Source organism: Salvelinus namaycush, chromosome 25 (assembly GCF_016432855.1).
Source record: "Salvelinus namaycush isolate Seneca chromosome 25, SaNama_1.0, whole genome shotgun sequence".
Classification (NCBI taxonomy): Eukaryota; Metazoa; Chordata; class Actinopteri; order Salmoniformes; family Salmonidae; genus Salvelinus; species Salvelinus namaycush.
Genome location: NC_052331.1, coordinates 38,756,793 through 38,783,260, shown reverse-complemented (window position 1 = coordinate 38,783,260; position 26,468 = coordinate 38,756,793). Strand labels below are relative to the sequence as shown.

At 43.8% G+C, this 26,468-nt stretch overlaps 1 protein-coding gene and 2 long non-coding RNA genes across 3 annotated transcripts; all 3 read left to right on the top strand.

Annotated features, from left to right (window-relative positions):
• Positions 1-929: 929 nt before the first annotated feature.
• Positions 930-19,330, top strand: LOC120020705 (piggyBac transposable element-derived protein 3-like). Its single transcript, XM_038964423.1, has 2 exons — positions 930-1,466; positions 19,112-19,330. Exons 1-2 carry the CDS (start codon positions 1,061-1,063, stop codon positions 19,303-19,305), a joined length of 600 nt encoding a protein of 199 aa, XP_038820351.1. The 5' UTR covers positions 930-1,060; the 3' UTR covers positions 19,306-19,330.
• Positions 4,618-7,682, top strand: LOC120020706. The gene is made up of 3 exons (XR_005472448.1): positions 4,618-5,220; positions 5,312-5,421; positions 7,334-7,682. It is a non-coding gene; the product is annotated as an uncharacterized LOC120020706 (long non-coding RNA).
• Positions 19,331-22,283: 2,953 nt separating the features above from the next.
• LOC120020140 lies at positions 22,284-25,332 on the top strand. The gene is made up of 3 exons (XR_005472417.1): positions 22,284-22,880; positions 22,972-23,081; positions 24,984-25,332. It is a non-coding gene; the product is annotated as an uncharacterized LOC120020140 (long non-coding RNA).
• The last annotated feature ends 1,136 nt before the right edge of the window (positions 25,333-26,468 follow it).

The window sequence follows — 26,468 nt, the reverse complement described above, 5'->3', positions numbered from 1 at the left end:
ACACCTACCCCCGCCCGGCCATCTAGAGGTGGGAAGAGGGTAACAAAGAAGCGGAGGAAGGGAAGTGTGGAACCTGCTGGTAGAGAGGTAGAGGGGCAATGGCACTCTGTGCTGGAGGAAGATGTGGAGCCCCGTGCTCCAATTTTCAGACCTAAAAAGGCAACCGGGACCCCAACTGGATATGACATCGAAGTATAGCCCGATGCAACTTTTCCAACTGTTTTTCACCCCGGCAGTTGTTGATTCCCTTGTTTGCAATACTAACAAGTATGGGGCTAGGAAGCAAGCAGGAAAGAAACAGGCATGAAAGCCCATTTCCATGTCAGACATTTTCTGCTACCTTTCACTGGTAATTTACATGGGGCTGGTGAAGTTCAAAACCCTAAAGGATTACTGGAAAACATCCGAACTCTATCAACTGCCTTTCCCCCCCCACTGTCATGTCCTCTACAAGGTTTTTAAATATCTCACGGGCGCTGCACATCAGTGACCCAGAAGTTGATCAGGAGAATGACAGGAGGAGAGGCACCGCACGGTTTGACAGGCTCTGCAAAGTCAAACCTCTACCACAGCATGGTTGAGGCTTGCAAGACCCATTTTCAGCCCGCACAGAACTTGTCCATAGATGAAAGGATGGTAGCCTCAAAAGGCCAGAATTGGCCTAAAACAATACATGCGTAACAAGCCAACTAAGTGGGGTTACAAGCTGTTTGTTTTGGCTGATTCTGTGTGCATACACATGCAATTTTTTTGTCTATGAGGGGAAGAACACTTGTGCGACTGGTAAGGGACTTAGCTATGACTCTGTGATGGCGTTATTGGATTTCTAACTGCTGGGGAAGGGCTACAAACTCTTTGTGGACAACTTTTACACAAGCCCTACCCTGTTTGCAGACCTGAGGAAGCGGGAGGTGTGGGCTTGTGGCACTATTCGGACCAACAGAGTGGGCTTTCCAAAGACAAAGGTAAATGACATGCCTAAGCGGGCTGAGCGGGGTACCATGCGATGGATCCGTGAAGATGGCCTGCTGTTTGTGAAGGATGGACACTAGAGGTGGTGATGTGCTCCACTATTCACAAGTCCTTCAATGGCGACCATGTCAGTAGGCGTGTAAAAGATGCTTTGGGTGCATGGAACAACAAAAATGTCCCCATTCCTGCAGCCATCAAGGACTACAACAAGAGCATGGGAGGTGTAGACCTATCAGACACACTGATAGGGTACTACAATGTTCTACACAAAACAAAGAAGTGGTACAAGACATTGTTTTACCACTTCATTGACATTGCTGTGGTGAATTCCTTCATCCTGCAGAAGGAAATGGCGAAGAGCTGTGGACAGCCCCCCATCACACAGCTAGCCTTCAGGGAGCTGCTCATCAAGGAGCTTGCTGCCTATCTCACAAAGTCCACTGCATCACGCTCTGCCCCCTCTACCTCTGCCCCCTCTACTCCTGCCTCCAGTGGTGTTCATATGCCACAGTTCATTACTGCAGGCATGACTGTGCCTCATGGCCAAAAGGCCACAGCATTTAGGCGTCGTTGTGTTCTGTGTCACATGAAGTCCCCCATCATCTGCACCACGTGTTCAGTTTGTCTCTGCTTTACCTCAGAAAGAGACTGCTATGGGACATGGCACACGCAGCAAAATATTGTGTAGAGGACTTCTAAAGGCCTGTTTTTTTTTATTTTATTTTTTTCTAATATTTTTTTTCAACATTTTTATAATTTTTTTTGTGTGTTAGAATTGCTTTTTGATATGTTGTATATAGTTATTTGCACTGTTGTATATAGTTATAGGTCATTTCACCAATTCGGCCACTTGGGTACATTTGGGCAACTTGTGTGGGACACCTGGGTGACTTCATGCTAAATGTCATGTAGCTCACCAATTCCTGAAGTTATCAGTCTAAAACTTTGCACAACTACAGTTGCCCTCGTGTTGTCCATCTAAATTGTCCCCAGCATCCTGACTGTTTGGCTATTCCAGTACATGTGAAAGATGCTACAACAATAAAAAACAGAAAACGTATGTTTATTTCCTTGTATTTTCTTCTACCAGATCTATTGTGTTATATTCTCCTACATTCAATTAACATTTACACAAACTTCAGAGTGTTTCCTTTCAAATGATACCAAGAATATACATATCCTTGCTTCTGGAGCTGAGCTACAGGCAGTTAGATTAGGGTATGTTTTCAGGCGGAAATTGAGAACAAGGGTTGCAGCCATAAAAGGTTAAAAAGGCAATGCTAGCAAATATTAATTGAGTGAATGTAAACTTCTGACCCACTGGGAATGTGATGAAATAAATAATTCTCTACTATTATTCTGACATTTCACATTAAAATAAAGTGGTGATCTTAACTGACCTAAGACAGGGAATTCTTACTTGGATTAAATGTCAGGAATTGTGAAAAACTGAGTTTAAATGTATTTGGCTAACTTCCGACATCAACTGTACATTTTTAGGATTGTGTGTTTTGTATTGTTAGGAATTGCTGCACCTGCAATAACATGTGTATGTGACAAACTAATTTGCTAACCAACTGCTGATTGACAACCAAATATCTAAATTTCCCCTTGTGTATTTTACTATTCTAACACGAAGTGACTGTTAAAATAATTATCAATGGTCGGTGGACCCCTAGCTACTGCTTATGTCGATTATGCCTGCAGCCCACTGTGGTTTTGAGTCATAGCGCAATTCCAACCTCCCTGGAAGTAATCTATGATTGGGCAAGTCATGTACTTGGAAATTATCATTTACGGGGGTGTGGTTCTATTTTTTCAACTAATATAATTTACTTTCAATCCATGTCAAATTCTGCATACTGATTATTTCCATTCAAAATGAAGTTACTGATGTAGAATGTAAACAGGTCTCAATTTAATTCTGAATGGACCCCAATCTGGCTTGGTCAACTTTTTGAAGCACTAGGGGACATTTTTCCATATAGTTAGCCGTTAACTGTCTGGAAAACTCGTCCTAAGTGTCATCGCCATACTTATCCCAAAGTCATTTTCCTTATCAGAATGCCGAAAAGAGGGCCCCAACTTTTGATGACATTGCCTCAGTTGTTAAAAAGGCTAGGCCTCTCACCAGACGAAGTTACAGCAGCGGGCTACGATCAGGAAAATTGATTATTTTCTGTGCTGGTCATTGAACTGGAAAGGTCAAACACCCGCAGCTTTCGTTGTCAACTCTACGCAACCCCCTTCTCCGTCTCCCAGATTGCTCCATCACTACCCCAGCAAGTATACACCACACGCCTGCTGCCTTGAACACCAGCACAAGCAGCTGAAATTCTAACAGTTTATCCCACCTTCCACCCCAAGCCTGGAGACAATGTTTGCAGGTAGTTCCTCGTCATGTGAGGACTGGAAGGCGGAGCAAAAGCAATGGATTCAAAAGGGATCCCAGTCTTCCTCGCTGTTCACCAAAACTAAGGGTGCGGTACTATGCAGGGAAGGAAGCACCAGGGCTCCAACAAAGGGAGTACGAGTTGCTGCATCAGCCTCATACTGTGCTAACACACTAGTTTAGTTTCCACTGTCCCCTACACCCACGGCAACAGCAGCAAGCAAGGGATTTCATCCGATCAGCTCCCTCAATTATAGATGAGATGTCCAGGCGAAAGACTGAAACACCTGGCAAAGTATACTCATGACCAATAACCCACCACCACCCCCAAATGCATCATTCATACCAGTGTACCAACCTCGCAACTTGGCACAAGTGAAGAACCCAATTCGTCAAGCAAGGGACGTCACTGTTTTGGACCGGGATGAGTTGGTGGCAACCCATATGGGTGACATTCTCCCTGGATTTGTCACCCGTATGGAGACTTCACCCGCAACCCTTCTGGTGGTGGCAGCACCAGAAATGGTTGACGAGGCCAAGGCAGTCATTAAAAGCAAATACTTTTCACCATGACACCACATTTGACCTGGAAAATTATGTTTCACCCCTTGTTTTCCGTCATGTAGTGTTTCAAGAGGCACCCGTCCTTCAGGCACATGGAAAATCTGTTATTTCGCACCACCCTTTCACTCCTTCCAACTATCAACAGCAATCTTCTGCACAGACCGTGAGGCGGCTATTGAGGGAGTAATCCAGTCTGTGCTGCCGCAAGCCAGGATTGTCAATTGCTGGAACCACATCTCGAACAATGTGAAGCACAAGATCGGGTCACAGTGTTCAAGCTGTGGCTGATAACCAGCAGGCCATCAAAGAGCTCTTGGCCTCAATCAAGGAGTGACTACAAATGCACATTGGAGAGAGTGTGTATGTGTCCCCTGGCGCCCTGATTTCGAGGCTTATTTCCATCAGTCGCTGTCCGACGCCATGGACAAGAGCACTAATGTGCTAAACAGCTTGGGCATCCAGTCAGATGGAATTACTAACAACTGCTCAGAGAGCTTCAATGCTGTCCTCAAGGCATTGGTTGGATGGAAGGTCAGAGTAGATACATTGGTTTATCTACTCTACCAACTCCAAACCAATGCCTTGAGGGAAGTGCTGGGGGGATACTGTAACCTAGGGAATTTCCACCTGACCCGAGTGCCATGAGCAATTCCAGGCGAATGCCCATCAGTTTCCCCTACCAGGTCGGAGGACGACATGGTGTCCTTTGCGGAAGGCATCCAGTCCTGTGTGGCATGGGAAAAGGTTGACATGGTAGAAACTGGAGTGGAGGCCTTGGCCAGGATGATTGTGGCAAAAGGACGAATCCTCCTGGTGCCAAGCACCCCATCATTCCTCTACCAGGGCTTCTCAGACAAGCAGCACGTCATTACTCGGTTGCCAACAGAGACGTGCTCCTGCTCTGCATCGGACAGTGCCCAGAAGTGTCCACCGACTGGCAGCTGTACTGGCCTTTGACAGAAGTGTGGACAGTCCTATGCCAATAAAGCTGAGGATAAGGCATCTGGGCGCAAAATGCTCTGGCCATAAGTGTGCCACCAAGGAGCATGTCCAGACAGCCGCCAAACGCCAGGAAGAACAAGCTACCGTTGATCAACAGGTCCGTCTTATTTTGGTATGTCAAAATGTTGACCATTTTACTAAGCCATGTGGTCCTCATGGGTTTTATGTATATCTGTGAACCCTAAATGCAGTACTGTCCCAAACTGACCTGTCACCATTATTCAATAGGGTGACCAATTCCAACACTGTCTGAGAAACACTCCAGCAGGGATGACGAATTGGAGAATAGAGTAAGTGGAATGTGACTGTTACATTCTGCATGTTGATCATCTGTACAGTCAGACAGTTGACACCATTGTTATTACCATAATGTTTGTATAGGTGAAACTGTGGGCAGGGCAACCGCAAGGATTTTGTTGGAGGAAACCATTGCCATTCTGCACCTTCAGGACTTCCTTACGTTGAAGTCCAATGAGTGGCTTAGTGGGGAGGTATGTTCAGGTCGCCCACATGTTATGGTTGAATTGTATGACATTGGCCATGGTTGCAGTTGGTATGAAGTACAATTAGACTGTATTGCCTGGGCATCATGTCAACTTTGACCAACCATATGCCATGGTTGGCAGGTAGGACGGTAGGACGGCGGACGTAAAGGTAACGTAAAGGTAATGGCGGACTGAACGAAGTTATGTAGAGCACCTCAAGATAAAACATAATATTCGAAATATCTGCTAAATTAGACTAAAATATTAGCACTAAATAATCTGGTGGGTGATAACCTTCAATCTGGATAATAACACAAAACAAATCCTAAGATTAGAGACATTTATCGACAAACAAGCAACACCCAAACATGACGGAGAGTAAGACAGGGGAACCGATTCAAAAACGAAAACGTGACTCCTCAACCGACACTGATGATTTAATATTCTCACCACCGGCAATGGTAAAGGTCGAAACCGATCTGTTAAAATCAATAAATGACAAACTGGGTATACTTGAATTAGTTAGTAAAGATATAAAAGAGTTGAAGGCAAGCCTAGAGATGAGTGATGAAAAAGCTGCGACATTGGAGAAGGAAACACACGCGCTAAAAGGGACAGTCAATAAAATTGAAACCGAAATGAATGAAATTAAAAAGGAGAACACCGTTCTGAAGGAATGCTTACTAGACATACAAACTAGATCCATGAGAGAGAATTTGGTACTTACAGGTATCCAAGAGAAAGAAGGAGAGGTTCCTGAATCTGTAGTTAGAGAGTTCCTTTTTGCAGCGCTTCAGATTCCACGCGAAGTTATCGATAAGATCCAACTTGAACGTGTACACCGCCTCGGACAGAGAGGGCAGAGGTACGAACGCCCAATCGTTGCCAAATTTGCTTCATTTAAAGATAAAATAATGGTTAAAAGCCTGGGTAAAAGACTTGCTGGGACCAAAATTGGCATGAATGATCAGTTTCCGAAAGAAATTGCAGAACGGCGCAAAGTTCTGTATCCAATTTTCAAAGAAAATAGATTAAAAGCGAAACGAGTAGCTCTCGTCGTTGATAAACTATATATTGATAACCAGTTGTTCAGAGACACAAAGACTACTCCATGGTTATTTTAAAAATTACAAAGTTCTCATAGATGAGGAAAATAAACACAATTCAAGCCCGGTTATTGATTGTAACAATACAATACAAAATATAGCTTTTCTATAAATCTTCATATATAACTAATTGAACACAAGCACTATTTCTACATAGTGAAGATAAAAACTAAGTAAACAGAAGGCACAGTATGTGTGGATGGTGTGGTGTGTGTTTATTTTTATTTGTTATGTTTGGAAAGTTGAGTGAGTGAGTAATGAAATAGTTGCATATCCCAGAGCCAGTGTATTGCTGTGGGCTGATTTGGGATGGACATTCTGTTTGTTTCTGTGTTGGCCGGGTATGGTTCTCAATCAGGGACAGCTGTCTATCGTTGTATCTGATTGGGAATCCTACTTAGGCAGCCTTTTTTCCCCCTTTTGGTAGTTGTGGATAGTTGTCTTCGTTTGTGCATGTATAGCCTTACGGAGCTTCACGTTCGTTTTTGTTGTATTTTTGTTTTGTTGGCGACATTTGCAAAAAAGAAAAATGTACGCTCACCACGCTGCACATTGGTCCATTCCATACGACGATCGTGACAAATTGACATTGACTTAAGTGAAAAGAGATGATTTTATTATGGACCACGTTCTGGCAGGGAATATCCTGCATGGAGATAAGGTGGTGAGGTAAATGAATGTCCGCAGAGTTGCTTTTGTGTCATGGTTCTAAATAAGAGGCTAGAGGGGTCAATGTGTGGAGATCTGCCACCTTCCTGACAAAAGACGGCCTGCCCCACCATGTAACTGTATCTTCATTCCTCTTCCTGTAGACCAGTCTGGAGCAGCGCAGTTGCTTGATTGGAGCCTGCAATGTGGCAAACTACCACTGGATACTCTTGGTAAACTGCACAAGATGGACCATTTAGTGAGAGATTAGACAGTACTACACTTGAATATGTTATGATTGAGGCCATTTTGATATACTGACTTGGTATTACTGCTTGCATTTAGTATGTCCATCGCAGGACCCACTCTGCCATTGTCCTGGACCCTACTGGTTGCCCTAACGCGGAGTGCCATATGCGCGAGAACCTGGTCAGGCACGGTAAATCTGGTGTTGTAAAAATACTTGAAAGTAGTTGGGGTATTTGACAACTTTTACTTTACTACATTCCTAAAGAAAATAATGTAGTTTTTACTCGATACATTTTCCCTGGCACCCAAAAGTCATGGTTACATTTTGAATGCTTAGCAGGACAGGAAAATGTTAGAAAGTATGCACCTATCAAGAGAACATCCCTGGGTCATCCCTACTGCCGCTGATCTGGGGGATTCACGACACACAAATGCTTTGTTTGTAAATTGTGTTTGACTGTGCTTCTGGCCATCTGTAAATTAAAAAATAATCTTGCCTTCTAGTTTGCTTAATATAATATTATTTATCATTTAACTTTTACGTTTTTATACTTAAGTATATGTAAAACCAAACACTGACCTTTACATTTTCTATTAACGCATCTTTACTTTTACTCAAGTATGATCCACAGATCTTCATTGTAAAGGGTTTAAACACTGTTTCCCATGCTTGTTCAATGAACCATTAATGAATATGCAACTATGGAACGGTCGTTAATTAAGGTCACAGTTATGAAAACTTAGGACACTAAAGAGGCCTTTCTACTGACTTTGAAAAACACAAAGAAAGATGCCCAGGGTCCCTGCTCATCTGCATGAACGTGAAGGAGGCATGAGGACTGCAGATGTGGCCAGGGCAATAAATTGCAATGTCCGTACTGTGGAGACACCTAAGACAGTGCTACAGGGAGACAGGACGGACAGCTGATCGTCCTCGCAGTGGCAGACCACGTGTTACACCTGTACAGGATTGGTACATCCGAACATCACACCTGCGGGACATGTACAGGATGGCAACAACTGCCCGAGTTACTCTCCATCAGTGCTCAGACTGTCTGAGGGCTTGTAGGCCTGTTGTAAGGCAGGTCTTCACCAGACATCACCGGCAACAACGTCACCTATGGGCACAAACCAACTGCTCTTAAATGCAAGTAAAACTAAATGCATGCTCTTCAACCGATCGATGCCCGCACCTGCCCGCCCATCCAGCATCACTACTCTGGACGGTTCTGACTTAGAATATGTGGACAGCTACAAATACCTAGGTGTCTGGCTAGACTGTAAACTCTCCTTCCAGACTCACATTAAAGCATCTCCAATCCTAAATTAAATCTAGAATTGGCTTCCTATTTCGCAGCAAAGCATCCTTCACTCATGCTGCCAAATTTAACCTCGTAAAACTGACCATCCTACCGATCCTCGACTTCGGCGATGTCATTTACAAAATAGCCTCCAACTCTACTCAACAAATTGGATGCAGTCGATCACAGTGCCATCTGTTTTGTAACCAAAGCCCCATATACTACCCACCATTGCGACCTGTACGCTCTCGTTGTCTTGCCCTCGCTTCATACTGGTCGCCAAACCCACTGGCTCCAGGTCATCTACAAGTCTCCTCAAGGTAAAGCCCCGCCTTATCTCAGCTCACTGGTCACCATAGCAGCACCCACCCGTAGCATGCGCTCCATCAGGTATATGTCACTAGTCACCCCCGAAGCCAATTCCTCCTTTGGCCGCCTTTCCTTCCAGTTCTCTGCTGCCAATGACTGGAACAAACTGCAAAAATCACTGAAGCTGGAGACTCATATCTCCCTTACTAGCTTTAAGCACCAGCTGTCAGAGCAGCTCACAGATCACTGCACATAGCCCATTGTCACGTTCTGACCTTTATTTCCTTTGTTTTGTCTTTATTTAGTATGGTCAGGGCGTGAGTTGGGGTGGGCAGTCTGTTTTTCTATGTTGGGGTTTTGTGTTCGGCCTGGTATGTTTCTCAGAGGCAGCTGTCAATCGTTGTCCCTGATTGAGAATCATACTTAGGTAGCCTGGGTTTCACTTTTGGTTTGTGGGTGTTTTTCTTCCGTGTCAGTGTTTGTCTCCACACAGTACTGTTTCGTGTGTTTTGTTTAGTGTTCTGAGTTTAATTAAAAACATCATGAACACTTACTACGCTGCGCTTTGGTCCTCCTCTTTCTCCCGAAGACGATCGTTACACCCATCTGTAAATAGCCCATCTAACTACCCCATACTGTATTTATTTATCTTGCTCCTTTGCACTCCAGTATCTCTACTTGCACATTCATCTTCTGCATATCAATCACTCGTGTTTAATTGGTATATTGTAATTCCTTTGCCACCATGGCCTATTTATTGCATTCATTTGCACACACTGTATTTAGACTTTTTCAACGTTTAACTGTGTTGTATGTGTCAAACTGCTTTGCTTTATTCTTGGCCAGGTCGCAGTTGTAAATCAGAACTTGTTCTCAACTAGCCTACCTGGTTAAATATAGGTGAAAAAAATTTGTTAATAAAGCCACATATAGATCATGTTTGTTATTTGTTTTCTTCAGTAAGGCAGCGCCAAAATGCAGGTGTTTCAGCCTAGCACACTGCTTTCTGTGGTGGGGCAAGCCAACTGAAAATAGAGCGTTGCGGCGTGATTGGCTCAGTGTTCTGTCACTCATGGGGACACTACGTCACCGCCAAGTCTAAGGGTAGAGCTAGAACATTTTAGCCCCTTGGGTACTGCCAGAGAGTTACATTTGAAGTGCCAATCCAAGAAGGCTCAAGGTCATTGGCCACAGACATAACGTGATTCAACATGCTTTTATTGGACTGATCATGTCAACATCTTAGCCAGCAGTCATCATCATGAATCAAGTCGACAATCTACTGGCAAATCCCTTTCAAACCTTGTCATAGATAAAATGTATCGGTGCTCATCGGCCATCAATATTACACAAGTTGGAAATTGCAAATTCAACCATGAGAGGTTTGGAAGGAATCAGTGACAGTGGCTAACGTTAACTGCAAGCATTGCAAAGCAATCACTAGCCAGCTATTCAGTGGAGCCAAATCTGGGATTAACCTGTTATGGCTGCAAGGGGCAGTATTGAGTAGCCAGTTAAATCGTGCCCATTTCAAACGGCCTCGTACTCAATTCTTGCTCGTACAATATGCATATTATTATTACTATTGGATAGAAAACACTCTAGTTTCTAAAACCGTTTGAATTATTTCTCTGAGTGAAACAGAACTCATTCTGCAGCACATTTCCTGACCAGGAAGTGGAATGTCAGAAATCGATGCTCTGTTCAACTTCCTGCCTATACATGGGCATGATACGTAAGAGTCTACGTACACTTCATACACCTTCCCCTGGTTGTCAAGAGGCGGTGAGAGAAGAAATTTCGTGTTTATCTTGGTCTTAGGTGGAATTAAAGCTCTTTGTATGACGTGACCGTCCATTTCCTGTGTCTGGAGCACGCGAAAGGGGACATGGATTTGCCTTCTGTTTAGCTGTCGTTATGGACGACTAACATCTCCGGTTTAGATTTTATTTGATACATGTGACCATATCATCGTAAAGTATGTTTTTTCAATATAGTTTAATCAGATTATTGAAATTTTTTCGGGAGTTTTGCCGTGTTCCGTTCTCTGACTTTGTTGACGTTGGAGAGATCCGTGCCACTTGGCAAGTGCCCATGCTAAATCAAGAGGGAAATTTGCCGTTCCAGATCCAAACAACGACTGTTCTGGACAAAGGACACCTTGTCCAACATTCTGACGGAAGATCACCAAAAGTAAGAAACATTTTATGATGCTATTTCTAATATCTGTCATGCATGTGAACTGGTCGTCGGCGCCCAAGTGTTTCTGGCTATTGTGGCTACGCTAATATAACGCTATATTGTGTTTTCGCTGTAAAACACTTGATAAATCGGAAATATTGTCTGGAATCACAAGATGCCTGTCTTTCAATTGCTGTACACTATGTATTTTTCAGAAATGTTTTATGATGAGTATTTAGTTATTTGGCGTTGGTGTCTGTAATTTCTCTGTCTGCTTTCGGTGCAATTTCTGACTGTAGCTGCAATGTAAACTATGATTTATACCTGAAATATGCACATTTTTCTAACAAAACATATGCTATACAATAAATATGTTATCAGACTGTCATCTGATGAAGTTGTTTCTTGGTTAGTGGCTATTTATATCTTTATTTGGTCGAATTTGTGATAGCTACTGATGGAGTAAAAAACTGATGGAGTAAGAAAAGTGGTGTCTTTTGCTAACGTGGTTAGCTAATAGATTTACATAGTGTCTTCCCTGTAAAACATTTTAAAAATCGGACATGTTGGCTGGATTCACAAGATGTGTACCTTTCATATGCTGTATTGTACTTGTTAATGTGTGAAAGTTAAATATTTAAAAAAATATCTTTTGAATTTCGCGCCCTGCACTTGAGCTGGATGTTGTCATAAGTGTACCGACGTCGGGCTGCAGCCAAAACAGGTTAAGGGGCTTATTTCCAAGTTCAATAATGATAAGCATTGGCCATGCTGTCAATGTAGCTTGATTTGTGCTGCTTTCAAAACAACTTAACCCGGAACTGCGAAAACTTGACTTCAGTGAGTTGAAGACAACTGGGAAGTCGGGAATAAAGAAGCTCCGACTGGGAAAATACGTTTTGAACGGTCACCCAACTCTGAATTTTAAATCCGGCATCTTTCTAGAGCTACGACCTGAAGATCAATGACGTCATCGTGATTCAACCTTGTTTTTGTCAGAGTTCAGTTGTTTTGAAAGCACCATAAATCCAGAGAATGCCAGACTTGTGACGATTTGCCCATGAAGGACCGCAGCACCATCGACCTGTTCAAGTGAGCACAGCACAACAAGGTGAGTCCAAGAATGTATTGACCGTCTCCTAAAGTTGATTCAGCTGCGGGATCGGGGCACCACCAGTACAGAGCATGCTCAGCAATGGCAGGTGTGAGTGCATCTGCACGTAATGGCAGGTGTGAGTGCATCTGCACGCACAGTGAGGCGAAGACTATTGAAGGATGGCAGCAAAGAAGCCACTTCTCTCCAGGAAAAACATCAGGGACAGACTGATATTCTGCAAAAGGTACAGGGAGTGGACTGCTGAGGACTGAGACAAAGACATGTTCTCTGATGAATCCTCTTTTCGATTGTTTGGGGCATCCGGAAAATAGCTTGTCCGGAGAAGACAAGGTGAGCGCTACCATCCGTCCGGTGTCATGCCAACAGTAAAGCATCCTGAGACCATTCATGTGTGGGGTTGCTTCTCAGCCAAGGGAGTGGGCTCACTCACAATTTTGCCAAAGAACACAGCCATGAATAAAAAATGGTACCAACACATCCTCCGAGAGCAACTTCTCCCAACTATCCAGGAACAGTTTGGCGACGAACAATGCCTTTTCTAGCATGATGGCGCACCTTGCCATAAGACAAAAGTGATAACTAAGTGGCTCGGGGAACAAAACATTGATATTTTGGGTCCATGGCCAGGAAACTCCCCAGACCTTAATCCCATTGAGAACTTGTGGTCAATCCTCAAGAGGCGGGTGGACAAACAAAAACCCACAAACTCCAAGCATTGATTATGCAAGGATGTGGCCCAGAAGTTAATTGACAGCATGCCAGGGCAGATTGCAGAGGTCTTGAAAAAGAAGGGTCAACACTGCAAATGTTGACTCTCTGCATCAACTTCATGTAATTGTCAATAAAAGTCTTTGACACTTATGAAATGCTTGTAATTATACTTCAGTATTCCATAGTAACATCTGACAAAAATATCTAAAGACACTGAAGAAGCAAACTTTGTGAATATTAATATTTGTGTCATTCTCAAAACGTTTGGCCACAACTGTACTTATTGTCTTCATTGTTGGTTTGTTATTCAAGGCATCTTGGTCCAGCAGTCACAGCATTTTTGGGTCAGCGTTCGGTGGCCCCAGCCAAAACTGCAGTCGATGGTGTTGAAAATCTTGGCCTCGAAGAATGCAGTTCCAAGTAAGTGTCTACACACTGGAGCATTGTAATGAGATAAAAGGTTGTCAAAAAATGTCTCATACTCTGTTGGCTGGCTGTCTGCTTCCTGAACAGCTCTGTGATCTAAACTAGCTGGGCAGCACACGGGACAGCAGCGTGGGCAATGAATACAGCCAGGTGCTCATTACAGTCCTCACCGACAGCGCTATAGTAGAGCTCGAGTGGCACCTCCCAAGCGGCTCTATGTCGACCGGGACTGCTGCAACCTGATGGGCAAGGAGAAGACGGCAGGCATGTTCAGCCAGTGGCAGGAGCTCATCGTCCAACAGGATGTGTGGCACCTAATCCGTCGTTTTGCTGGGGGAGTGACCACAGAGAAACATCCTCTGTATGCTCTCTTTATGTAGCGGCTCCCCTTCTGCATATTGTAGCGCCTGCGGGAGGCCAAGCGAGGGGAGCCACATCAACGGGGCTCAGCGATGCCCAGGTGATGAAGAGGTTCAGCTCCAAGGAGATGGCTCGGTACTGTCGTCGCCACACACACCCGGGGCGGAGGAGACCAAGAGGCTCCTGGAGACATCACGGGCATCCTGGACCAGGCCATCTGGCAGACCCAGAGACGACAGCTGGTCTGCATTCAGGACCCCCCTGGTGTCAGCCTCTAGACCAACAAGAGCAAGGACGTGACCAAGGGAGAGTTCATCCTGCCTGGCTTTCGCTGCGCACGTGGATCCACATCCCTGGTATGTTGAAATGGGTCTCTTTTTTTGCTGTCTCTGTTTAAGGGGAACTCATTGGGGTTGAGTATCTGTTCTCCCAGACCGATGGTGACCAGAAGCTGGAGTCCAACCTCGGAAAGGACCCAGATGTCCCACCTGATCAGTTTGAGAAAGTAGAGGACAACCTGGGAGAGCTGGATGAGGAGGATAACCCCACCATCTCCTTGCAAGGCCTCGATGAGTCTCCCACCACTCAGGAAGGCTGCAGAGTGAAGGAAAAGCAGCCAACAAGTGCTCAGCATATATGTGGGAACTCCTTCGAGACTGTTGGAAAAGCATTCCAGGTGAAGTTGGTTGAGAGAATGCCAAGAGTGTGCAAAGCTGTCATCAAGGCAAAGGGTGGCTATTTGAAGAACCTCAAACAAGTCAAAATATATTTAACACTTTTTTGGTTAATACATGACTCCATGTGTTATTTCATAGTTGATGTCTTCACTATTATTCTACAATGTAGAAAATAGTAAAAATAAAGAGAAATCCTTGAATGAGTAGGTGTTCGACAACTTTTGATCGCTAGTCTACATCCTAAACAGCTCGGATTGCTTAAATTGCTTTCCTTTCATAACTATTAATCCAACCCTTCCCCATTACTCTTCTATTTCCAGGAGTACATAGGAATTGGTGAATACCTGGACAAGAGTCTGGTGAGGCTGCTGGAGGGGCCATATACAGTGGGGCAAAAAAGTATTTAGTCAGCCACCAATTGTGCAAGTTCTCCCACTTAAAAAGATGAGGCCTGTAATTTTCATCATAGGTACACTTCAACTATGACAGACAAAATGAGAAAAAAAATTCCAGAAAATCACATTGTAGGATTTTTTATGAATTTATTTGCAAATTATGGTGGAAAATAAGTATTTGGTCACCTACAAACAAGCAAGATTTCTGGCTCTTACAGACCTGTAACTTCTTCTTTAAGAGGCTCCTCTGTCCTCCACTCGTTACCTGTATTAATGGCACCTGTTTGAACTTGTTATCAGTATAAAAGACACCTGTCCACAACCTCAAACAGTCACACTCCAAACTCCACTATGGCCAAGACCAAAGAGCTGTCAAAGGACACCAGAAACAAAATTGTAGACCTGCACCAGGCTGGGAAGACTGAATCTGCAATAGGTAAGCAGCTTGGTTTGAAGAAATCAACTGTGGGAGCAATTATTAGGAAATGGAAGACATACAAGACCACTGATAATCTCCCTCGATCTGGGGCTCCACGCAAGATCTCACCCCGTGAGCAAAAACCCCAGAACCACACGGGGGGACCTAGTGAATGACCTGCAGAGAGCTGGGACCAAAGTAACAAAGCCTACCATCAGTAACACACTACGCCGCCAGGGACTCAAATCCTGCAGTGCCAGACGTGTCCCCCTGCTTAAGCCAGTACACGTCCAGGCCCGTCTGAAGTTTGCTAGAGAGCATTTGGATGATCCAGAAGAAGATTGGGAGAATGTCATATGGTCAGATGAAACCAAAATAGAACTTTTTGGTAAAAACTCAACTTGTCGTGTTTGGAGGACAAAGAATGCTGAGTTGCATCCAAACACCACCATACCTACTGTGAAGCATGGGGGTGGAAACATCACAGTATCTCCAATAGGCACATTGGAAGATTTTCCCAGAGAGCCATGATCTCCTAGAGAGAGACAAGGCGGCTGTCTCCTTCCCCGAGAGGTTCCTGGAACAGAGTCCTGCAGGGGCGCTTCAAAAATTCAAGACCTCAACCGTGAAGGGGGAAGAGAGTATGAAATGGTACGTGCTGCACATCGCACTAACTCACTTCACACAAAGCCATGAGTGTATTTCATTAACTTCTTAGGGCTGCAAGCCCGATGCCGGTACAACATCCGGGGAAATTTCATAATGACTAACTAATATACAACGTCGTCGTAACATGAAACATTCTTGAAAATGCAAGTGTCTTACATGCTTCAAAAGATTAGAATCTTGGTAATCAAACTACGTTTTCCGATTTAAAACGGCTATTAGAGAACAAATGCCATGGTTTTGTTTGAGAAGAGCGAACAACAAACATTTTCCGCCATGACAGGTTTGACAAATTCACATCTGAAGGTAAAATTATGACTTACATTCTGATATCTTGCTCTTATTTCTCTTCCCGAGGGTCCCAGTGATCAAACAAAGTGCCGTTTTCTTTGATAAAATCCATTTTTGTAGTCTAAAATGAAACACTTAGGATAACGTTTGCCTCGCGATTTCCATCTCTATCAACTTTTTACGGCGCATTCGACGCAATAACATACAGTAAACAATCGTTTATCTAGTCATGGTTGGTTTCATTGTAATCCTCTGGATGTTTGCAACCCAGCCAGACGTAACTGTTTTTTTTGCGGTGAGTATTGACCGAAGTGAGCTGATTTGACGACAACAAGCAATGACATGTTTGCGCACCAGTAATACTGGCGAAGCGTCGTTGATTGACTGTATTTCTGCCCAATGACCACAGATCTTCTTGAAATCTAGCTGGATCGATAGCCAATGAGTAGAGGTAAATGCCAGTATGTGATGTTATGGGTTGGACCACCATCCTTTGTTTGTGAAGGCATGCACAACACGCGTTCTTTCGACCATCGGACTAGTTGCACCACAGCTCATTACGCACGGAATTGTTTTGAAAGTTTTGAAAGTAGTTTTTGTAAAGTGTTATTTGTAAGATTTCATTGTAGGCATCATGGCGAACAAATCTGGAAAAGCTAAATCGAAGTCTAAATATACAGATTTGCACCAGATTATTGACGAGATTGATAGAGAAAGTGAGACGGAATTTTTGTTTGAAGAATCTGTGAGTGAATACAGTTATGATTCCAAAATTGAGGAGCTTTTTCTGCAAGGACAGGACGCAATTCTCGACCGGTAAGTGCTAATACCGTTGTTTGAAATATAAATATTATTATTTCGTTATTTTTTGCAATTTGCAATGAAATGTGTGATGAAATGTGTAAAGTACACATTGGCTATACATAGTGTATGTATGTATATATATATGCCATGTCAGATATATATATTTTCCATTTTTTATTCAAATGGAATAAAAGAGACACATGGGCACATAAGCCACGTGTGTGTGTATGTATGTATGTATATGTATATATATATATGGAATGGAATAAAACAGAAAACACATGGCCACTGCGCCTGCTACTCCTCTCCATTTTCATAAGAAATAGCAATTGGGTGCTGTTGGGGGGAGGGCAGGCCCAAAACAATGGCCGCAGTTGAATGGAACAGCACTTCACCATAGTGAAGTATTCTATACAATACATATGTTTATTTCATGTGATGATAAAAGGCTCATACAATACAAATATTTTTTTTAATGTTTTCTTTCACAGTGATAGCGGCTCCGACTGGGAGCCTCCGGTGCCAAGGTGCCCATCCCCCACTGAAGCGGGTTCATCCAGCCGGACTCCTGCTGTCTCTGGCTCCACACCTACCCCCGCCCGGCCATCTAGAGGTGGGAAGAGGGTAACAAAGAAGCGGAGGAAGGGAAGTGTGGAACCTGCTGGTAGAGAGGTAGAGGGGCAATGGCACTCTGTGCTGGAGGAAGATGTGGAGCCCCGTGCTCCAATTTTCAGACCTAAAAAGGCAACCGGGACCCCAACTGGATATGACATCGAAGTATAGCCCGATGCAACTTTTCCAACTGTTTTTCACCCCGGCAGTTGTTGATTCCCTTGTTTGCAATACTAACAAGTATGGGGCTAGGAAGCAAGCAGGAAAGAAACAGGCATGAAAGCCCATTTCCATGTCAGACATTTTCTGCTACCTTTCACTGGTAATTTACATGGGGCTGGTGAAGTTCAAAACCCTAAAGGATTACTGGAAAACATCCGAACTCTATCAACTGCCTTTCCCCCCCCACTGTCATGTCCTCTACAAGGTTTTTAAATATCTCACGGGCGCTGCACATCAGTGACCCAGAAGTTGATCAGGAGAATGACAGGAGGAGAGGCACCGCACGGTTTGACAGGCTCTGCAAAGTCAAACCTCTACCACAGCATGGTTGAGGCTTGCAAGACCCATTTTCAGCCCGCACAGAACTTGTCCATAGATGAAAGGATGGTAGCCTCAAAGGCCAGAATTGGCCTAAAACAATACATGCGTAACAAGCCAACTAAGTGGGGTTACAAGCTGTTTGTTTTGGCTGATTCTGTGTGCATACACATGCAATTTTTTTGTCTATGAGGGGAAGAACACTTGTGCGACTGGTAAGGGACTTAGCTATGACTCTGTGATGGCGTTATTGGATTTCTAACTGCTGGGGAAGGGCTACAAACTCTTTGTGGACAACTTTTACACAAGCCCTACCCTGTTTGCAGACCTGAGGAAGCGGGAGGTGTGGGCTTGTGGCACTATTCGGACCAACAGAGTGGGCTTTCCAAAGACAAAGGTAAATGACATGCCTAAGCGGGCTGAGCGGGGTACCATTCGATGGATCCGTGAAGATGGCCTGCTGTTTGTGAAGGATGGACACTAGAGAGGTGGTGATGTGCTCCACTATTCACAAGTCCTTCAATGGCGACCATGTCAGTAGGCGTGTAAAAGATGCTTTGGGTGCATGGAACAACAAAAATGTCCCCATTCCTGCAGCCATCAAGGACTACAACAAGAGCATGGGAGGTGTAGACCTATCAGACACACTGATAGGGTACTACAATGTTCTACACAAAACAAAGAAGTGGTACAAGACATTGTTTTACCACTTCATTGACATTGCTGTGGTGAATTCCTTCATCCTGCAGAAGGAAATGGCGAAGAGCTGTGGACAGCCCCCCATCACACAGCTAGCCTTCAGGGAGCTGCTCATCAAGGAGCTTGCTGCCTATCTCACAAAGTCCACTGCATCACGCTCTGCCCCCTCTACTCCTGCCTCCAGTGGTGTTCATATGCCACAGTTCATTACTGCAGGCATGACTGTGCCTCATGGCCAAAAGGCCACAGCATTTAGGCGTCGTTGTGTTCTGTGTCACATGAAGTCCCCCATCATCTGCACCACGTGTTCAGTTTGTCTCTGCTTTACCTCAGAAAGAGACTGCTATGGGACATGGCACACGCAGCAAAATATTGTGTAGAGGACTTCTAAAGGCCTGTTTTTTTTTATTGTTTTTTTTTCTAATATTTTTTTTCAACATTTTTATAATTTTTTTTGTGTGTTAGAATTGCTTTTTGATATGTTGTATATAGTTATTTGCACTGTTGTATATAGTTATAGGTCATTTCACCAATTCGGCCACTTGGGTACATTTGGGCAACTTGTGTGGGACACCTGGGTGACTTCATGCTAAATGTCATGTAGCTCACCAATTCCTGAAGTTATCAGTCTAAAACTTTGCACAACTACAGTTGCCCTCGTGTTGTCCATCTAAATTGTCCCCAGCATCCTGACTGTTTGGCTATTCCAGTACATGTGAAAGATGCTACAACAATAAAAAACAGAAAACGTATGTTTATTTCCTTGTATTTTCTTCTACCAGATCTATTGTGTTATATTCTCCTACATTCAATTAACATTTACACAAACTTCAGAGTGTTTCCTTTCAAATGATACCAAGAATATACATATCCTTGCTTCTGGAGCTGAGCTACAGGCAGTTAGATTAGGGTATGTTTTCAGGCGGAAATTGAGAACAAGGGTTGCAGCCATAAAAGGTTAAAAAGGCAATGCTAGCAAATATTAATTGAGTGAATGTAAACTTCTGACCCACTGGGAATGTGATGAAATAAATAATTCTCTACTATTATTCTGACATTTCACATTAAAATAAAGTGGTGATCTTAACTGACCTAAGACAGGGAATTCTTACTTGGATTAAATGTCAGGAATTGTGAAAAACTGAGTTTAAATGTATTTGGCTAACTTCCGACATCAACTGTACATTTTTAGGATTGTGTGTTTTGTATTGTTAGGAATTGCTGCACCTGCAATAACATGTGTATGTGACAAACTAATTTGCTAACCAACTGCTGATTGACAACCAAATATCTAAATTTCCCCTTGTGTATTTTACTATTCTAACACGAAGTGACTGTTAAAATAATTATCAATGGTCGGTGGACCCCTAGCTACTGCTTATGTCGATTATGCCTGCAGCCCACTGTGGTTTTGAGTCATAGCGCAATTCCAACCTCCCTGGAAGTAATCTATGATTGGGCAAGTCATGTACTTGGAAATTATCATTTACGGGGGTGTGGTTCTATTTTTTCAACTAATATAATTTACTTTCAATCCATGTCAAATTCTGCATACTGATTATTTCCATTCAAAATGAAGTTACTGATGTAGAATGTAAACAGGTCTCAATTTAATTCTGAATGGACCCCAATCTGGCTTGGTCAACTTTTTGAAGCACTAGGGGACATTTTTCCATATAGTTAGCCGTTAACTGTCTGGAAAACTCGTCCTAAGTGTCATCGCCATACTTATCCCAAAGTCATTTTCCTTATCAGAATGCCGAAAAGAGGGCCCCAACTTTTGATGACATTGCCTCAGTTGTTAAAAAGGCTAGGCCTCTCACCAGACGAAGTTACAGCAGCGGGCTACGAGCAGGAAAATTGATTATTTTCTGTGCTGGTCATTGAACTGGAAAGGTCAAACACCCGCAGCTTTCGTTGTCAACTCTACGCAACCCCCTTCTCCGTCTCCCAGATTGCTCCATCACTACCCCAGCAAGTATACACCACACGCCTGCTGCCTTGAACACCAGCACAAGCAGCTGAAATTCTAACAGTTGATCCCACTAACGTATCCCACCTTCCACCCCAAGCCTGGAGACAATGTTTGCAGGTAGTTCCTCGTCATGTGAGGACTGGAAGGCGGAGCAAAAGCAATGGATTCAAAAGGGATCCCAGTCTTCCTCGCTGTTCACCAAAACTAAGGGTGCGGTACTATGCAGGGAAGGAAGCACCAGGGCTCCAACAAAGGGAGTACGAGTTGCTGCATCAGCCTCATACTGTGCTAACACACTAGTTTAGTTTCCACTGTCCCCTACACCCACGGCAACAGCAGCAAGCAAGGGATTTCATCCGATCAGCTCCCTCAATTATAGATGAGATGTCCAGGCGAAAGACTGAAACACCTGGCAAAGTATACTCATGACCAATAACCCACCACCACCCCCAAATGCATCATTCATACCAGTGTACCAACCTCGCAACTTGGCACAAGTGAAGAACCCAATTCGTCAAGCAAGGGACGTCACTGTTTTGGACCGGGATGAGTTGGTGGCAACCCATATGGGTGACATTCTCCCTGGATTTGTCACCCGTATGGAGACTTCACCCGCAACCCTTCTGGTGGTGGCAGCACCAGAAATGGTTGACGAGGCCAAGGCAGTCATTAAAAGCAAATACTTTTCACCATGACACCACATTTGACCTGGAAAATTATGTTTCACCCCTTGTTTTCCGTCATGTAGTGTTTCAAGAGGCACCCGTCCTTCAGGCACATGGAAAATCTGTTATTTCGCACCACCCTTTCACTCCTTCCAACTATCAACAGCAATCTTCTGCACAGACCGTGAGGCGGCTATTGAGGGAGTAATCCAGTCTGTGCTGCCGCAAGCCAGGATTGTCAATTGCTGGAACCACATCTCGAACAATGTGAAGCACAAGATCGGGTCACAGTGTTCAAGCTGTGGCTGATAACCAGCAGGCCATCAAAGAGCTCTTGGCCTCGAAATCAAGGAGTGACTACAAATGCACATTGGAGAGAGTGTGTATGTGTCCCCTGGCGCCCTGATTTCGAGGCTTATTTCCATCAGTCGCTGTCCGACGCCATGGACAAGAGCACTAATGTGCTAAACAGCTTGGGCATCCAGTCAGATGGAATTACTAACAACTGCTCAGAGAGCTTCAATGCTGTCCTCAAGGCATTGGTTGGATGGAAGGTCAGAGTAGATACATTGGTTTATCTACTCTACCAACTCCAAACCAATGCCTTGAGGGAAGTGCTGGGGGGATACTGTAACCTAGGGAATTTCCACCTGACCCGAGTGCCATGAGCAATTCCAGGCGAATGCCCATCAGTTTCCCCTACCAGGTCGGAGGACGACATGGTGTCCTTTGCGGAAGGCATCCAGTCCTGTGTGGCATGGGAAAAGGTTGACATGGTAGAAACTGGAGTGGAGGCCTTGGCCAGGATGATTGTGGCAAAAGGACGAATCCTCCTGGTGCCAAGCACCCCATCATTCCTCTACCAGGGCTTCTCAGACAAGCAGCACGTCATTACTCGGTTGCCAACAGAGACGTGCTCCTGCTCTGCATCGGACAGTGCCCAGAAGTGTCCACCGACTGGCAGCTGTACTGGCCTTTGACAGAAGTGTGGACAGTCCTATGCCAATAAAGCTGAGGATAAGGCATCTGGGCGCAAAATGCTCTGGCCATAAGTGTGCCACCAAGGAGCATGTCCAGACAGCCGCCAAACGCCAGGAAGAACAAGCTACCGTTGATCAACAGGTCCGTCTTATTTTGGTATGTCAAAATGTTGACCATTTTACTAAGCCATGTGGTCCTCATGGGTTTTATGTATATCTGTGAACCCTAAATGCAGTACTGTCCCAAACTGACCTGTCACCATTATTCAATAGGGTGACCAATTCCAACACTGTCTGAGAAACACTCCAGCAGGGATGACGAATTGGAGAATAGAGTAAGTGGAATGTGACTGTTACATTCTGCATGTTGATCATCTGTACAGTCAGACAGTTGACACCATTGTTATTACCATAATGTTTGTATAGGTGAAACTGTGGGCAGGGCAACCGCAAGGATTTTGTTGGAGGAAACCATTGCCATTCTGCACCTTCAGGACTTCCTTACGTTGAAGTCCAATGAGTGGCTTAGTGGGGAGGTATGTTCAGGTCGCCCACATGTTATGGTTGAATTGTATGACATTGGCCATGGTTGCAGTTGGTATGAAGTACAATTAGACTGTATTGCCTGGGCATCATGTCAACTTTGACCAACCATATGCCATGGTTGGCAGGTAGGACGGCGGACGTAAAGGTAACGTAAAGGTAATGGCGGACTGAACGAAGTTATGTAGAGCACCTCAAGATAAAACATAATATTCGAAATATCTGCTAAATTAGACTAAAATATTAGCACTAAATAATCTGGTGGGTGATAACCTTCAATCTGGATAATAACACAAAACAAATCCTAAGATTAGAGACATTTATCGACAAACAAGCAACACCCAAACATGACGGAGAGTAAGACAGGGGAACCGATTCAAAAACGAAAACGTGACTCCTCAACCGACACTGATGATTTAATATTCTCACCACCGGCAATGGTAAAGGTCGAAACCGATCTGTTAAAATCAATAAATGACAAACTGGGTATACTTGAATTAGTTAGTAAAGATATAAAAGAGTTGAAGGCAAGCCTAGAGATGAGTGATGAAAAAGCTGCGACATTGGAGAAGGAAACACACGCGCTAAAAGGGACAGTCAATAAAATTGAAACCGAAATGAATGAAATTAAAAAGGAGAACACCGTTCTGAAGGAATGCTTACTAGACATACAAACTAGATCCATGAGAGAGAATTTGGTACTTACAGGTATCCAAGAGAAAGAAGGAGAGGTTCCTGAATCTGTAGTTAGAGTTCCTTTTTGCAGCGCTTCAGATTCCACGCGAAGTTATCGATAAGATCCAACTTGAACGTGTACACCGCCTCGGACAGAGAGGGCAGAGGTACGAACGCCCAATCGTTGCCAAATTTGCTTCATTTAAAGATAAAATAATGGTTAAAAGCCTGGGTAAAAGACTTGCTGGGACCAAAATTGGCATGAATGATCAGTTTCCGAAAGAAATTGCAGAACGGCGCAAAGTTCTGTATCCAATTTTCAAAGAAAATAGATTAAAAGCGAAACGAGTAGCTCTCGTCGTTGATAAACTATATATTGATAACCAGTTGTTCAGAGACACAAAGACTACTCCATGGTTATTTTAAAAATTACAAAGTTCTCATAGATGAGGAAAATAAACACAATTCAAGCCCGGTTATTGATTGTAACAATACAATACAAAATATAGCTTTTCTATAAATCTTCATATATAACTAATTGAACACAAGCACTATTTCTACATAGTGAAGATAAAAACTAAGTAAACAGAAGGCACAGTATGTGTGGATGGTGTGGTGTGTGTTTATTTTTATTTGTTATGTTTGGAAAGTTGAGTGAGTGAGTAATGAAATAGTTGCATATCCCAGAGCCAGTGTATTGCTGTGGGCTGATTTGGGATGGACATTCTGTTTGTTTCTGTGTTGGCCGGGTATGGTTCTCAATCAGGGACAGCTGTCTATCGTTGTATCTGATTGGGAATCCTACTTAGGCAGCCTTTTTTCCCCCTTTTGGTAGTTGTGGATAGTTGTCTTCGTTTGTGCATGTATAGCCTTACGGAGCTTCACGTTCGTTTTTGTTGTATTTTTGTTTTGTTGGCGACATTTGCAAAAAAGAAAAATGTACGCTCACCACGCTGCACATTGGTCCATTCCATACGACGATCGTGACAAATTGACATTGACTTAAGTGAAAAGAGATGATTTTATTATGGACCACGTTCTGGCAGGGAATATCCTGCATGGAGATAAGGTGGTGAGGTAAATGAATGTCCGCAGAGTTGCTTTTGTGTCATGGTTCTAAATAAGAGGCTAGAGGGGTCAATGTGTGGAGATCTGCCACCTTCCTGACAAAAGACGGCCTGCCCCACCATGTAACTGTATCTTCATTCCTCTTCCTGTAGACCAGTCTGGAGCAGCGCAGTTGCTTGATTGGAGCCTGCAATGTGGCAAACTACCACTGGATACTCTTGGTAAACTGCACAAGATGGACCATTTAGTGAGAGATTAGACAGTACTACACTTGAATATGTTATGATTGAGGCCATTTTGATATACTGACTTGGTATTACTGCTTGCATTTAGTATGTCCATCGCAGGACCCACTCTGCCATTGTCCTGGACCCTACTGGTTGCCCTAACGCGGAGTGCCATATGCGCGAGAACCTGGTCAGGCACGGTAAATCTGGTGTTGTAAAAATACTTGAAAGTAGTTGGGGTATTTGACAACTTTTACTTTACTACATTCCTAAAGAAAATAATGTAGTTTTTACTCGATACATTTTCCCTGGCACCCAAAAGTCATGGTTACATTTTGAATGCTTAGCAGGACAGGAAAATGTTAGAAAGTATGCACCTATCAAGAGAACATCCCTGGGTCATCCCTACTGCCGCTGATCTGGGGGATTCACGACACACAAATGCTTTGTTTGTAAATTGTGTTTGACTGTGCTTCTGGCCATCTGTAAATTAAAAAATAATCTTGCCTTCTAGTTTGCTTAATATAATATTATTTATCATTTAACTTTTACGTTTTTATACTTAAGTATATGTAAAACCAAACACTGACCTTTACATTTTCTATTAACGCATCTTTACTTTTACTCAAGTATGATCCACAGATCTTCATTGTAAAGGGTTTAAACACTGTTTCCCATGCTTGTTCAATGAACCATTAATGAATATGCAACTATGGAACGGTCGTTAATTAAGGTCACAGTTATGAAAACTTAGGACACTAAAGAGGCCTTTCTACTGACTTTGAAAAACACAAAGAAAGATGCCCAGGGTCCCTGCTCATCTGCATGAACGTGAAGGAGGCATGAGGACTGCAGATGTGGCCAGGGCAATAAATTGCAATGTCCGTACTGTGGAGACACCTAAGACAGTGCTACAGGGAGACAGGACGGACAGCTGATCGTCCTCGCAGTGGCAGACCACGTGTTACACCTGTACAGGATTGGTACATCCGAACATCACACCTGCGGGACATGTACAGGATGGCAACAACTGCCCGAGTTACTCTCCATCAGTGCTCAGACTGTCTGAGGGCTTGTAGGCCTGTTGTAAGGCAGGTCTTCACCAGACATCACCGGCAACAACGTCACCTATGGGCACAAACCAACTGCTCTTAAATGCAAGTAAAACTAAATGCATGCTCTTCAACCGATCGATGCCCGCACCTGCCCGCCCATCCAGCATCACTACTCTGGACGGTTCTGACTTAGAATATGTGGACAGCTACAAATACCTAGGTGTCTGGCTAGACTGTAAACTCTCCTTCCAGACTCACATTAAAGCATCTCCAATCCTAAATTAAATCTAGAATTGGCTTCCTATTTCGCAGCAAAGCATCCTTCACTCATGCTGCCAAATTTAACCTCGTAAAA